A 15,558-nucleotide genomic window follows, 5' to 3' on the forward strand; every position below is an offset into this window, starting at 1 on the left:
TGGTGAGATGTATCCCTTTCACGCAAAATGTGTTTTCCTTTGTACTCCCTTGTTACTCCAAAATGGGGTGGTCACGTATTTGCTACAGCAAAGAAGTCGTGTTGTGGTACGTGGGTAAATCGACGAGTTATCATGTCTCGAATCATTTATGATGAAATTATCTAGTTAAAATTGGTACGTGGTAAATCGACGAGTTATCGTGCCTCGAATCATTTACAATGAAATCATCTAGTTAAAATTATTTTAAGAGAGTCGAACAAGGAACAAATCTTTCGAAATGAAGCTCGTCGAAATATAGTAGTTTTCCATTGGTGCCCTTCCTTGACTCTGTTTAGGTCTTTCCCCTAACCCATAAGATTTGTTTCTCGTTCCAATCTTGCCAAGAAGAGCAATTTTGATGAGTGACCAACCATCTTCAATTAATTAAAGAGGCTAGGGACCCAATTGATAGTCCATACCTGGCTTATTCATTTAGGCCACGTAGGCTAATTACGAGATTTCTTCATTGGTGGACGTCAGCGAGAGTCGTCGTAAGAAATTGGTCAATGCCGGTTGATGGGGAAAGCGACCCTTTCCCACCTTTTCACTCTTTCCACTCCCTTAGTTGCACTAATTTGGAGGTGATTAAATGGGGTTACAAGCTAATTAAGGGAAGTTAACCAAATCTCATTTAAGGGTCTAAGAGAAGGTCCAACCTGCCCACACTGCCTTTCTTGAGAACCATATTAGCTTGTGACTGCTTGCCCTCTTTCCCTGTAGCCATGTGTCGCGGACTGAAATTTCCGTAACCCAACGGATCACCTTGTGAGTGCATCTTGTGCATCTTGTGGCATCGAGGGTGAAGAGTGAGTGATGCAGAAAAGGGCAATATAACTGGTTCGTTGGAGTGATATTGTGATAATTTGTGCTAGGAATTCTAGGATAGAATTGTTGTAATCTAAGGAGTTACGAAAATAAGATTGGCTTCTCGTGCACAAACCGATCGGAAGCTAATATCGCTCTCCCGATGAGGTCATGGCAGGCCCAAAATCGATCGTTAAGACCTAATACAAGGATTCTATTCGCCGTACTGTTATTAAGAACAACTACAGAAGAAAAGCCGATATGCTATTCTCGGCTCACAAGGAGCCGCACAGGCTACTCTGTGGCCAAGGATCCGTGAGCCCGTGGCATATGAGCATAAGAATACGATTCGTCGTGCCAAACATGTAAATCCTTCGACACACGAGCGAAAACAATAGCATGGACTGCCTCTTTTCTCGATCATTTGGCTTTTGAACAAAAAGGCCTGTCGGTGCTGCCGTCCAAGCCATTACATCCATCGCTATCGGGCTCGAAAGAGGGTTTAAAATGGACGAGGATGTCTAGTTACGGAACCCAAGAAGAATATCGAATTGAATGAGAGTCACCGGCACCCAATGTTGGTTGGGCGTTGATGTAGGGCTTGCTTTGCTAGGTTTATTCTTGCTCCCATAAATGAAAAACCTCGAAACTATTCTTGCATCCTTCGAGTTAATGCTCGGTTCCAAGTCGCCATTATATCCACCCCTAAACGTGTACTTGCACCAACGCCTATTTAGTGCTTGTCGTGCATTGGTCCAGCTGTCGTCGTAACCAAACTTGAATGGACATAAATGGTGTACCACTAATTGAAACCGCGAGGATCTCCGAGAGATCGATAGGACTAAACCGAAGGTCGACCACCTTTGATTGACCTCGACTTAAGGTTGCTCGCGGTTAGATACCGGGCATTAAATGATTGGTTTGAGGAGGTCAACAATGGTCGTAGACAACCATTGCGGCCATACGCAAGTGGGCAAGAATGGTCGATGCCGACGGGCAGCGATTGTGAAATTTTTTTCATGTGTATGGCTTGACGGTGGCGATGCCTATCGCGATGGCCACCAGTGGTGGCTCGACTGAGGTGGTGGCCAGTCAAAATGTGAACACTCATGGGCATGACCAAGCTCGCCCTCACCGCAAAGTCTTAATAAACTTGGACAGGTTTGAGCTAAGCGCAGAAACATTTAGATATACGGTCTGTGCAGCTCGGTTAGGGTCCGCATAGGGCATGCTAACTCGAAAAATAGTATGTATGTATTCATCTTCATTAATGGATGCGCTTGGATGACAAGATTGGTCCATCCGGCAGCCTGAACTTGCCTGTCGATCACCTCAAATGGATAACGGCAGAGAGGAGGAGGAGAACGGGAGATGGAACGAAATAGGGTCGAGAATGGAAAGGGTTTCTTCCTTCACATTGGTTACTTACGTGGCCGCAACTCCGAAACAATATGAAGACGTCAAGTAAAGATTGTAATTGGGTATTGAAGTTGGAGGAGGCCTTCCCATGACTGCATCCGACTACCGTTTAGGGTTAACATCACCAAAACTTCCGAACTGATGTGCTCACGTCACATTTGCAAAACATTGGTGCGCTCGTGCCACATTTGCTCAAATTTAAGTTTAAATATCGTAAATTGGAAAACGTGGCATCGGTGTATTAATTTGAGATTTTTAATGGTATTAACTTTGCTATTTAACAAAATGCAAAGGAAATTGTTGAAAAGAAGCATATGCTCGAGTCAACCGAACGGCATAAGATTTCAAGATTTCACTCAAATTAAATCAAAGTACGGTAATGGTTGAATCTCTTCACCCATGACAAAGCCGTTAGCTACTATGTTAAAATGAAGTTAAATTTGGAGAGCTAGCATGTGGTTGTCCCGATTTTTGGAATGTGATAGGATAGGATATGATAAAATGGGATTTTAAATATTTTGAATAACCTCTAAATTGTAGAAAATTTTATCATATACTTGGTGTAATCTAAAATAAGTTTAAATATCTTTACACATCTCATTTGCCTGGCCTAATCTCCGACGACATTTAGATCTCTCTCCACTTGAGCTCCCTCACCAATTTTTGTCATACCCGGTCCCTTCAGCCCCCTCCACTCCTTCGCCGCCATCTCCCAGCTCTAGGCCATAAGTTCTCGCTCAAGTGGTTCGGACCGGCGAAGACAATCAAATCCGGATTTTTTTCCATCTCGATTCGAATTTGAGACAAAATAATTAGGGATGAACAATACCAGATTCCGAGATGAATCCTACCACGCATACCCTACAATAACCTATCTTGTCACAATAAATTTCCCATTTTTTAGAACCGAAACTTACTTTACATACCCTTTTTTTTGTTTTTTTGTCGAATACGTTACCCACCTTGAAACCCAGAACCAGATCAGTTCTCTACGGTTCCGATTTCAAGTTCTGAAATTTTACCTTAAAATCATGCTGACCGCATGATGGAAACCCAAGGACAGAAAAGAAGTTGTTGCGGTCGTTGGATCGAGGATCATTCATCCTACACTACACTTTGCTCCCATCGAAGTGGGCACGCGTTAACTGCGCCTCGTGGGTCCCTCCCTCTCTCTCTCTCTCGTTACGATCTCACCCCACACGTCTCGAAAAGTCAAGAAATCGTCACCACCGTCGCCGCCACCACCACCACCCGACCACCACCACTTCACAATATTATCGATATCCCCACATTTCTTTCCTCGAGGAGAAAATCCCTCTCTCGAGAACTCCGCCGTTTTCTCGCTCCTCTATATAACGACCCACCCCACCCACAGAAGCTTTCCCTCCCAACGTCCCCCCGACTCTATCGCCACCCCCTCCCTCCCCTTCCAACGGCCATGAGCGTCATCACCGAGCACTCCCTCTCCTCCGCCCCCTGCTGCACCCTCAAGCACAGGATCAACCCCCTCCCCACCGGGCCCCAGCCCGACCACCCTGATCGCAAGGACTCCGGCATGGGCAAGAGGTCGGTCATTGACGACGGAGGCGGCGCTGGTGGGCTCGGCGGCGCGATCTACGGACCGGCGTCGTTCGTGCACTGGACGAGGCGGGACGTGGCCCACGTGGCGAGGCACCACTGGATCCCGTGCGTCTTCGCGGCGGGCTTGCTCTTCTTCATGGGCGTCGAGTACACGCTCCGCATGGTCCCGTCCTCGTCGCCCCCGTTCGACATCGGGTTCGTGGTCACGCGGTCCCTCCACCGGCTGCTCGTGTCGTCGCCGGAGCTCAACACCCTTTTGGCCGCTCTCAACACGGTACATTCATTACGTCGGACAAAAACCAAAAAAAAAAACAAAATTACAGCTGTGTTCTCTTTCCCCCTTTTTCTCGCGTGGTTGCATTTTGCGTGCGTGAGCTGGATCATACCAGACGAGATGCGAAGCGCCACCAACGGCTGGTCTCGCAATGCTTGTCTCATTCCACGTTTGAACGATTCAGGATTCAAAATTATTTTTTTCCATGCATCTGTATGAATAAACTTGCAACATATTGCCGAATCAAGAAAGTTCCAAAGTTGCTAAATTCTTTGGACTATGCAAATACAAATTATATGTGATCATTGAATGAGGTGCATGGTGTGGTGGGTAGGTGTTTGTGGGGATGCAGACGACGTACATACTGTGGACGTGGCTGATCGAGGGCCGTCCGAGAGCGACCATCTCGGCGCTCTTCATGTTCACTTGCCGCGGCATTCTCGGTTACTCCACTCAGCTCCCACTTCCTCAGGTCGGTCCCCCCCACTCCCTCCTTCTTCTGTCTCCTCTCCTCTCTTTTATTTTTTGCTTCTGTTTCCATGCATTTACTGTTTTTTAACAGCTCACGACACGCTTGTGCTCTTAGGATCGATCGGTGGATCCTATGTTTGGGTTTTTATGGTGTATCGCCTTGTCGTGATGAATGATGTCGATGAAATGAAGCTTAAGGACTTGACTAAAACCACAGTGAAATTGAACATGAAAGATGCATCGTAAATGAGGAATGTCTTTGCACTTATTTTGCCCCCTAGGCTCTCCGGCCGGGGAGGGGCTTGCTCTCGTAACCTACTCCCCCCCGTGATCGAATGAGAATGGATAAGAGGCTCGAGATCTGTTTAAAGCAAAAAAAAAAAAAAAAAAGAAGGTTAGGTTTGGTTCTGAAACATTAACTCTTACTTGTGTTTGAAGTTAACTTTGTTGCCTTAGGAACGCTGGACTATTCTAATGTACAATCACAGCCGAACCTGTGGTCTTTAAACCAATTTTTTTTTTGGTTAGGATGTTCGAGTTTTCCCGGGAATTGAAAATTTTATTCATTTCAGGGATTTTTGGGGTCGGGCGTGGACTTTCCGGTGGGCAACGTCTCCTTCTTTCTCTTCTTCTCCGGCCACGTCGCGGGCTCGGTGATCGCCTCCCTAGACATGAGGAGAATGCAGAGGTGGGAATTGGCATGGCTTTTCGAGGCCCTCAACGTGCTGCAAATGGTGAGGTTGTTAGGGACGAGAGGTCACTACACCATCGACTTGGCTGTCGGAATCGGTGCGGGGATGTTATTTGACTCTCTCGCCGGGAAGTATGAAGAGGGCAAAAAGATGAACAAAGGTGGAATTGGCAATGGGATTTCAAAGGAGGCTCGCCTGACTTTGAGTTGAACACGCGTAGTGGAAAAGAACATCACCTAAACGTGCACCATTCGTTTGAACCAGTCGCTGTAAAGGCTTTTCTCTAGGGGGGGAAAAAGCAAAGGAAAATTCATACGAAGAGGAAGATGGTAGGGACAGAGAAGTTGGGCAAGGATGCTCAGAAAATTTTTGTGCCTGTGAATTTTCACCTTTTTTTTATTTGTTCTTTGTCTGGTGACATTCTAGTTATCTTTTCTCACAAGTTAAATTAAATTAAGCATTTCCTAGCTCATCCTTTGTACTCAGGTAATGACACAAATATGATCCTTAAACTTTGACCTAATGTATAATGTGATCTTTAAATCTTTAATTCGCTCAACGTGTTCTCCGAACTTTAGTTCAATGTGCGATGTAGTTTTTGAACTTTTAATTTGTTCAATGTGATCTTTGAATTTTTGGTATACATTTATTTTAGTCTTTGAACTATATGAAAATGTTCATCGGCGTTTTTTTAATTAATTCAAGTTCATGAATACTATTGAACATTTTCATAGTCTTAGTGACTAAATGGATATATATCAAAAGTTCATGGGCGGCATTAAATAAATAAAAAGGTTTAGGGGCGACATTGGACAAAAGTTCGGGATCAAATTAAATAAATTAATAATTTAGAGATCTCGTTGCATATTGAACGAAAGTCCAAGGATCATTTGTGCCGTTTTGCCTCTAGATTAAGGATAAGCAAAGACAAGAAACAGCCATGAGTAATGAAGAATTCGCCACTGGCCATTCCAAGCTAACGAACATGGCATTCTTCCATTTTCATTTAATTACGTGACGGACTAGAGTCATAACCTCCAGGCACCCATACCCGTTTAATCTTGATTATTTAACCGTTAATCCCCGTAGCTTATAACAAAATTAATTACTTAACCGCATATATAATGGAGGAAGCGTTACTCCCTTAGTCAGCACGTGTCACCCGTGGGTTCGCCAATTAATTTAATTTTAATCGACGCGCTTCAAAGTTAGATGAGAAAAAGATCAAATTAAGCGACACGTTTCACGTTTCTTCTTGCCACCAACGTTGACGGCCATTTGGTGGATCCACGCAGGCGCAACGGGGAATAATAAGATTAATAAATCGAGACTATCATGTCATTACCGTGTCATATCTTATACAAATTAACGAAAGTAGTAAAGGCAATGCCCGTAGGCAAAGCTGGACTTTTCTTGCTTGGCCTCCATTTCTTGACCTAAATGAATCAACTTTAGTCCGCTGACTTCAGATGAGTTTGGTTCGGTATTCTCAAGAAGTTTTCAGCCTCCAAAGTCCATTGAGAGAATGCTGAAGTATTTGATTTAGCTTTAAACCAGCATTTGACCAAATACTGGCCTTGAAAAAACTGAAAATCCAATACTGGTAGAGACCGGTATTAAGCTTTCAGCATATGCTAAGAGATTTTTTTTCTTCCAAAACTAATCTCATCAATTCCCTCTATTTTCGATTTTGCCCTTTTTTTTATTATTTATCTCCTTCGCCGATCCGGCAATGGATAATTTTTTTAATAAAAAATTAAAAAATTACATTCAAAACCCCTTTGGAATGTTGTTTTTACCAAACATCATTCAAATCAAAGCCCATTTTCAAATAAGATTTTACCAAACGCAATTAGCATTTTCCTAAACTCCTTTAAGTTGAAGACATTTGCATTTTCCCAAAATTCATTTTAAATACTGAACCAAACCCACCCTTACTCCCATTTTTCAGGATCTTCGCTACCCAGGAAATTTTTTTTTTTTTTTGGTGGAATATGTTTTATTGCTCCAACTAGGGTTTTAGTCAATTCATGTAGAGGAGGTAAGCTGAAGGTTAGCTTTATTAAATCATGCAGTGTTTTGAATCAGTATATTGGAAGACCACATTCACAAAATGCTTCAATATTTTACTCAATTCCTAGGCGTCTTTCCTAGTTTTCAAGTACATAACAATCAGGGCCAATGCTGGTTCATCACTTGCTGCTGCAGTTGCAAATGCCCTGATGCAAGAGGCGATGCGGCAAACTGCATCCGCTCTATTTCGAGAGGGAAGAAATTTTTGCCGCACGCAGCTGCTGTCGTTTCGGACGCTCTTTGAAAATACACAGAGAGAATGCACGTCGTTCGGTGCTCAGTTCTCGCTTTCGGAATCAGGATATAACGTGCACGAACCGTCGTCGACGTTGGCGAGTGGATTGTATAGCTCGGAAGTAGTGTCCATGCATCCAGGTACCAGATCTAGATTGCAGCGGTCACCCTGGATTCGATGATCACAAATAAGAAATAATTGCGAAGCGACTTCTCATTGGGAGCATGAAGATGTGGAAACGATGGAAGTAATGGGTGTTACTTACCCCTTCGACAGACAAGTTAGCGATCATAGTGCATCTCGTGATTAAAATGTTTGTGTCCGGAAAGATGGCCTCTTCGCACGCGCCTTCTTTGCTCAAATCGTCCGCAAGGCCCTGCGATAAGAACACGAGGTAATATCGTAAACGACAACTGTTATCGTTCCATGAAGGTGCTCCCAGAAAGTTATCCCTATTCTATTGCTGGAAAGACCGGGGATGTACAAGATCGTGACATTGAAAGTGCACAGAGTTCGTGATAATGGAATGTCTACTCCTTTAGGTCCAAGCAGAGCAAAATTGGTCGTCGCATGTACTGTCTAGCTTGTACATTTTTGATAGATCATTGCAGGAGAATTCCGAGTAAAATTATAGTCCTCCTGTCATGGTTTGATGATCATCCGTACTTATCGATGATAAAGAAAAGAGCAGACATAGAGCTGACCTCATTGAAGAAGTCAATTGGTTTGTTTCTCCAAGCCTTGGGAACTTGAAACTGCAGTTTGTAAGGGCCGTCCCAGTCGACTCCGTTTGTGAATGAGAAGATCAAGTTCATCGCTGGCAACGTCGAAGGGGCATGAGTTTGTCTAAAGGAGAATGATAGTGGACAAAACAGAATTTCTCAAATAAAACCAACCGTGCTTGGGAACGCAGATCTGGATGGTGTAAATTGGAGAATCAGCTTTGCCACGATCTTTCCTCAGCATCGCCCTTGGCTCGCCACCGCACATTATAGGCTGATTGAAACCCCCTGCAGAATGCACAACAAAAAGGCCTGAGGAACAAACTTTATGTAAAGAAATCTAAGAACCGGGCACTCTATCAAACGAAAAATTCACAGCTGAACTGAGAATCTCACAAGCAAAACGGATCCATTTGAACATCAAAGCAACTTTCACTGCCGTCTAGAGTTTAATCCGACAGTTTAGCGGCTACATGAAAAGTTTGATTTTTCCGGATAATGGACAACTTCTTAATTCCCAAGCAAAGTGCATCCCTCTAGTCTATTGTGTAAAAGGCATATTAATTAACTGGTGGCCAGTGATTCCATCTTAGATGCAGTTTCATTAGCCTTCACGTTGCAAAATTTTTTCCATCTAGGCATTTATCATTTCAAGCTGAAAATTTATGTGTTCTGTGACAAGGATGGTGGAAACAAGAACTTAAAAGAAGTATGCAGGTCTTAGCAGATCTCAGTCAATAGAAGACATGAGAAGTACCATTAAAAGCAATCCCAAATTCATCACTTGGAGCAAGCTTTGTGGCGACTGGATTGTAGAAAATCTTCAGCTTCTCTCCCTGATCAAATCGGCAATCACAAAATCAGCGACGCAAAACAGTTTTTACCAAAGCTTCCTGAAATAGAACTTTGGAAGCAACTCATCGCGTACCGATGCAGGAGGAAGACCATTCATCGTTTTCCAGTATACTGGAGACCTCCCAAGTTCGAACATCGCCCATGAGGGAAGTGCATACCTGTAAAAGAAAGGAAGAAACTTCAAACATACTTAATGCAAATACAGAGGTAGCTCCAAAATTCTAAAGCCTGATTCGGTAGAGACAAGTCCTAGTTTGAAGGAAAACGATATCAACACGGACATTTGAGTGAAGAGTCACCAAATCGCAGTTTAATCAAATATGGAAACAGTAAACGGTCGCTCTATCGTCATGAGCTGATAGTAAAGCAGGAGACCTTACTCTTTGATTTCTTCGACCGGAGACGTTGAGACGGCTGCGGCGGCCCTGACTTTAGTATCTACCTTGACAACTTTACACTTCTCTAAGTTCCTTTTCACCAAAGCACCAAGAAAACCGCTAACTGCGTAACGAGTTCCAACCGTTAGGCTTGTGAATTCTCGTAGAATTCCCTTTCTAGCGGTGCATTGGGAGATTAAATGTGAATGGACTCACAGGTATACGACATGAACCGTATATTATATCACAATCTCCGGACTTTCGTGTTCCTGTTATGGAAAGCCACTGGCCCTCTAGGTAAGATAAACGTGGAAGTTGGTACCGAGGCACCCTAAGAAGCTATAGCAGACGGCTTTAAGCAGAACGAAACATGCTTGATGATAGGTCATGAATGAACTTAAGAATAGGCAAACAAAATAAAACCAGAGCAGATTCTTCTTCTGGCAACTTCCCTTCTTGGACGAAATTAAATTCTCATTTCTGTACAAAGCTACCACTGCCAATTCAATGTACCAGGCAAAATAGAATATTTGGCGTCAATTACTTCAGCTCATCATACGATAACTAGGCTTTATCCCACTAAGTGGGACTCTATGAACTTATCGATGGACAGAGTAAGGAGACCCACCAAGAGCGTTCGAGCTTGATGGAGCTTCTTTCCTGCCAGAGACCACGCTTGCAGCCGAGAATGAATTCGTTGCGGGAGTGAAGATTGACGCAGATGTCACCGCCATGTTGTTCACCGTTTCAATCACAGCTCAAGCACAGAGAGAGAGAGAGAGAGCTGTGAGATTATCAATGGGGTGCAAGAGGAAGAAGAAGACAAAATCTGAGAAGAAATCGGTAAATGGGAACAATCCCAAGCACCGATTTTTTGCAGAAATATCTGAAAACAGGCGATAACTAGAAAAGCCCAGAATCAGAAGTCGCGCAAAAAAATCAGGGGACTTCTGTCATAGCAAGTCCCCATCTCATGACCACCCAAATATCCGGCCCGCCTTATCAGTTCACAAATTATCTTTCCCCGCCTTGTCCCTTTGCTTTTGTTCTCTAAACCACTCTTTGGTCTTTCCCACCACCCAGAAAAAATCTTACGTAAGATCCTCCTCTTCGAGGCTTCATGATTCACCCACAAAGATCTAATCTGTTGCTACACTGCTCTTCATCTCATAAGTCAGCTGCATGAAATTTGATAATACCCATCAAGTGAAAAACTTCGTAGCTGTCCCATACCGCCTAAGATGTATCATATTAGCCTGCGTTGTGTACAAGTGACTAGATTTAATATGTCTCCGGAGTCCAACTCAATCTTGGCCCCTGCTATGCATGCCGTGAGAGTTATGCCAGGAAACTTGTTGATCACATCATCAAGAACATTTCGCGTTCGCTCTGGGCAAACAGTCGAAGCGGATCCTAACTTGGTGGTGGTGGGTTGGCTTGGGAAGCCCACCCACTCCATTTGATGGGTCACCTGGCTCGCCACTGGACTCCAGATGGTTTTAACCCAAGTTGAGCCTTGTTCACGACGCACGGTCTCCTGACTTCTAGAGTTAAACAGGCCGTCGACTTGGCAATCGGGGGGATTGCGACATGTCTAGAACAATTTGCATAGCGAGGTAAAATTTGCAAGATTCAAGCCCAATTCTGAGGCGCATTTGTGTCGGGGAAAAATGACAATGATTCAAAGACAAATCTAAAAAATGGTTGCTTAAAATTATTTGCAAAATACGAATGAACGAAAAATATTGTTATCATTCACATAAATGTTTATATAAATTGTTGTCGGTAATAAAAATATTTTTTATTGATTAATTATTTCCAGCTATCAGCGATTCTTTTTAGGAAAACGTACTAGTGAAGTCATGTCCATTAGACTCAGCATTGGGAAATTCTTGCTTACAATAGCATACATGGATAGTCATTTTCCCAAATTGCTCAACCTCAAGTTTTGCCCTAACATCTATATGCATTTTTTATTCAAGGGTGGCCTCGAAGAATTGTCGAACAACAAAGTTAAGAAAGTCGAGAACTTTCAATTCGTTAATTTTTCCCATGTTATCTACAATACTAAGTAAGCTTAACCAGTGCACCCAACAACTCGACATGACATGACACTATCTATATCAAAGTCCTCTTAGCATAATTGTTAAGCATATTTATCATCAAATAATCAAACAGGAGTACACATAATACAAGAAAAATCAAACCCTTTAAAAATTTTCATTATATAATTATTTAAGAATCACAGAAGACCCCTATTCAGAATTGGAATTTGGTTAGCCCTAGGAGGACCCAATTATTTGAGACCTACAAAAGAGGTAGTGCCACGGTCTCGAGCGACGAACTCGAGACTCTAATTGTACCTATTAAACTATGTAGAACTACCATACTCGCATGAACTAAAAGAATGATTAAAAAACAAAATACAGAAAAAAAAAAAAAGAGGGTCACTTCCTACTTTTTGGCGGTTAATATAATATGTTACCAAAGTGATTAAAAAGAAGGAAGGAAGAGGACTTCCCCAAGAATTGGGAATTTCGAAGCCGAAGGAATAATCTCCTTTTAATATGACTTTTGTGTGTACATAATGCCTTTACCAAGTGAGCACGAGAGGAACAAAGCATGATTATCGTCCATGAAATCGATGCGTGTCTTAATGTTCTTTTTAACGTTGGTGGGAACGAACCCTTTCTTTTGCTTACGTCAAATCAAGCGTGCTTCTCCTTGTTCATATAAAAAAATCCAAATGGCTTTGAGCTGTGGTCTGCTGGTTTTGTTCATGAGCAGAGGTGTTATAGGGTGTGTTGCTGCCTTTTTTTCCTTCTCTTTTTTACCTCATTACAATATTAATTGTCTGTAAAGTGATACTTCAATTTGTGCAAAGAACGGTCATTGAGTTTTTTGAGGGATTGAAATAATATTTTCTGTACTTTTGTGGTGAAATTAATCCGACATATATGTCCTGGCTGGCGTATTGTGGATCACTCCTGGCCTTATCGTGGCCATTTAGGTTGGGAATTCCATGAAACAAAAAAAGTTGAGAACTCCATCGTTCAGGAAAAGATAGAAAGCTTTGTGTGTGCATAAGCACTAGCTACACGAGATGATTTGATTGGTCAAGTTAAGAATAATTATGCCGAAGAGAGATTAATATTTTTTGATATATAGAAAAAGGTTATATGGAGAGCCTATTTATAGGCTTTATTAGAGGATCATCTAAGGAAATCAAATCACATATGCACAATCAAAATAGTTATAGAAATTCATATTAAATATCCTAAAAATCTCTAGAAAATATCTAAAATATCTCTAACATCTTCCCTCAAACTCATGGTGACTAAATCACCCAATGTCGAACAGTGCTCCAACATGCTGCGTGGATCCGTAGCGATGAGGTGTGTGAGCTGGCTTCTACCGGATCCGGTTCGCAACAAGTCCGGTGGTGGTGTCGGCTTTTCGAAACGAGAAGTGAAAAGTCAAGAATCAGATGCATTTGAGCCAAATAGCATGCTTCCTTTTCTGTCGGGACAGTAACTTAACAAACACGGCCAATATGGCTGACGAGAAAACATCAAGTGGAATAAGCATTGAGTATAGATCTTTCATTACCAGTTGGTTATGAAATATTTATTCGGAACATATAACAGAGTTTTCATGCATAATAACACAATCACTTCCTTAGACTCTATCTGTTTCGTCGAAAATGACTGAGACTAATCATTTCAAGTCATTTTAGTGATCATTCTATTTAAAATATTTATCAAATCATTTATCTTTTGCAAAAGAAACGGAGCTTTAAAGTAAGATAGATATAGGTGGTTAATGAAATTCCACGTATATCAGCACATAGGACGATCCCCCCCATTGTCACAGCAACAAGCATTCATCTTCTAGATTAATGAAATGCAGACACAAGGCTCCTTCTGTTTCGCATAATATGAATTATTTAAAAATATTTTTTAAAAAGAAATCGTTTATATTGCTTACAAAAATGAACAAACAAAACAAAAAATCTCATTGTCCACGAAAGTATTTTCACATAAATCGTTGTCGGTGATAAAAAAAAATTATGTTGACTAATTATTTTAAGCGAGACAAGCGATCATTTTTAAAAAAATATTTTTGATATATATATATATATATATATATATATTGCCAATCATAAGAAGCCTTAATTCGCGGACGTCTGGGGCTGAGTTTTGAAGACAATCATGAGATACTATAGTCACATTATGCTTTGCTTACGTCACAAGAATACATTGCTTTGAACTTCGAAGAGTGTCGAGGTCTGAGAAGACCAAATTAACATGCCTGCCTATCTAGATTTCTCAGCATTTTTTTAAAACTTAGCCCCATCATCTAGATATGGTCTTTCTCTGACCACAAACTGTCCAGATAAAAGTAGGACTTGAAAAATCGCTGCAAGTGAAGAATAGGCATAAGTAAAATGGATTAACCCTCAACCAAACTAATTCTCATGAGGAAAATGGCAATTAAGAGGCACAAAGCAATGTAGCAATTGTGCAGTTTAACTTCATAAGATTAAAGGTCCTCCTATAGCATTCCAAAGGGCAAATTAAAGTTGCAATAAACCCTTTTTTGTGCGCGAACCATTTATGCGTTTTATCATCCTTATTCATCAGCAAAGGTGTAGGAGTTCAGTAACCTTCAGCAATCACAACTTCTGATCAAGGCATGATTCACTTACAAGTCCATGACCACAAGCAAAAAGGAGCTCCTATAACGGGTTCCTATGCCAGGTTAAAGGTGGAAATGGCAATCCGACGACGTGTGGGGCTCCTTATTTAGACGGCCCAGATTAATTTCACTGGTATAGAATAGCAAGTCGATTACAGTACAAAAGTTACGAGAAATTTATGTAAGAATCCTAAAACGGTTTTTGCAATGCAACTACAATCTTGAGTAAAAATCAAGGAACGGCCACCAGACCCTCATGAATGCTCCAATTATATAAAAGATTACAATAGCAGCAAAATTAACACCTATACTTCTGTGCGACAATTACATGTATATTATCAATTAAAAGTAGTGACCCAGACTCCTACACCACCCTAATTATCACCATGAAAAGTTCCATGATGCGTGGGTTCTGAATTTCCCTATTCTAACTTATCTTTGGACAAAGATCATCATCCACACTTTGGACACCTGTCAGAACAAGTATGCCACCGTCACCCACCATCTGTCACCGGCCCTGACTGGGGCTGAGCTCCCTCCTGCGCCGGGCGCTCGCTCCGCACCACCCATCACCACAACCGATGCAGAATTCAGCCCCTCCATGAAAAGCTGTGGAAAAAGAATTACTTTCTTGGAAAGAAGAAACGAAAAGGGATAGAAAGTGCAAGAAAAGGCAAAAACTCACACGTATTATCTATGGCAGCAGCAGCAAGCATGCACGAGGAAAAGAATGGTCGCGGGTATATTATACAGGTGAGGAATGAAAGTGGTCTGCCATTTTTTTCCTTTTCTGTCATGTTCGGCCATTTTTACTGACATTTTTCACCGGCTGCAGGCGGTTGTCGGGTGGGAGATAGGGGTGGAAAGAGAGCGCGCCGCGCTCAGCTGGGTCGCCGGGGACAGCACGCGAGGGGATGGGGGTTGCGGAAGCAGCAGGTGACCGGTCTCCCTCGGCAATTCATTTCAGTGCAAAAAAGTGATTTTTAAATTCACTTTTGTTTGTGCGGTTGGTCCGGGAGATTCCCCGCATTCACCTCGATAACTTCCATGCGGCCACGCCCCGCTCAAAGTGCCATGCCCCAGCCGCCTGTGGCGGCGCGTCCGCTTCACTCTCTGGATGCTGCCGCCGCGAAAGACGGTGTTGCAGATGGAGCACTCCTGGTAAAACAAATCTGCTCGGAAGTGTAATTTTCCTTCTGTGTTGATGTATAAGTTAGTGGGATATACTTATAATTGAGAAATTATTTGTAGCTACTTTCCTCATTTAAAAAAAAAAAGACAAGAAAAAAAAACGTCGACATTTTTCTAGTAAAGCGTT

At 42.2% G+C, this 15,558-nt stretch overlaps 2 protein-coding genes across 3 annotated transcripts; one reads left to right on the forward strand and one right to left on the reverse strand.

Moving 5' to 3' along the window:
• Window positions 1–3,630: 3,630 nt before the first annotated feature.
• Window positions 3,631–5,747, forward strand: LOC115737507 (phosphatidylcholine:diacylglycerol cholinephosphotransferase 1-like). Of its 2 annotated transcripts, XR_007197326.1 has the most exons (4): window positions 3,631–4,117; window positions 4,452–4,589; window positions 5,161–5,545; window positions 5,578–5,747. XR_007197326.1 is itself a non-coding variant. In XM_048273762.1 (3 exons), exons 1-3 carry the CDS (start codon window positions 3,701–3,703, stop codon window positions 5,488–5,490), a joined length of 885 nt encoding a protein of 294 aa, XP_048129719.1. In that variant the 5' UTR covers window positions 3,631–3,700; the 3' UTR covers window positions 5,491–5,747. The 2 variants fall into 2 exon arrangements, 1 of the variants encoding a protein (XP_048129719.1); XM_048273762.1 differs by having other exon boundaries at window positions 5,161–5,747.
• A 1,566-nt stretch (window positions 5,748–7,313) lies between these two features.
• On the reverse strand, window positions 7,314–10,460 carry LOC115737508 (protein POST-ILLUMINATION CHLOROPHYLL FLUORESCENCE INCREASE, chloroplastic). The gene is made up of 8 exons (XM_030669664.2): window positions 10,171–10,460; window positions 9,546–9,666; window positions 9,239–9,323; window positions 9,068–9,146; window positions 8,485–8,598; window positions 8,293–8,405; window positions 7,854–7,964; window positions 7,314–7,756 (listed from the first exon to the last, which is right to left on the reverse strand). Exons 1-8 carry the CDS (start codon window positions 10,274–10,276, stop codon window positions 7,631–7,633), a joined length of 855 nt encoding a protein of 284 aa, XP_030525524.1. The 5' UTR covers window positions 10,277–10,460; the 3' UTR covers window positions 7,314–7,630.
• Between the last annotated feature and the right edge of the window lie 5,098 nt (window positions 10,461–15,558).

The sequence above is a fragment of the Rhodamnia argentea genome, chromosome 2, assembly GCF_020921035.1.
Source record: "Rhodamnia argentea isolate NSW1041297 chromosome 2, ASM2092103v1, whole genome shotgun sequence".
Lineage (NCBI taxonomy): Eukaryota > Viridiplantae > Streptophyta > Magnoliopsida > Myrtales > Myrtaceae > Rhodamnia > Rhodamnia argentea.

Coding starts and splice junctions, on each gene's coding strand:
- LOC115737508 (XM_030669664.2), bottom strand. CDS start 10,276: ATGGCGGTGACATCTGCGTCAATCTTCACTCCCGCAACGAATTCATTC. Junction 9,667..10,170: donor ATCAAGCTCGAACGCTCTTG/GTGGGTCTCCTT, acceptor CTCGTTACGCAG/TTAGCGGTTTTCTTGGTGCT. Junction 8,599..9,067: donor ATTTGGGATTGCTTTTAATG/GTACTTCTCATG, acceptor TGCATTCTGCAG/GGGGTTTCAATCAGCCTATA.
- LOC115737507 (XM_048273762.1), top strand. CDS start 3,701: ATGAGCGTCATCACCGAGCACTCCCTCTCCTCCGCCCCCTGCTGCACC. Junction 4,118..4,451: donor TTTTGGCCGCTCTCAACACG/GTACATTCATTA, acceptor TGTGGTGGGTAG/GTGTTTGTGGGGATGCAGAC. Junction 4,590..5,160: donor CTCAGCTCCCACTTCCTCAG/GTCGGTCCCCCC, acceptor TATTCATTTCAG/GGATTTTTGGGGTCGGGCGT.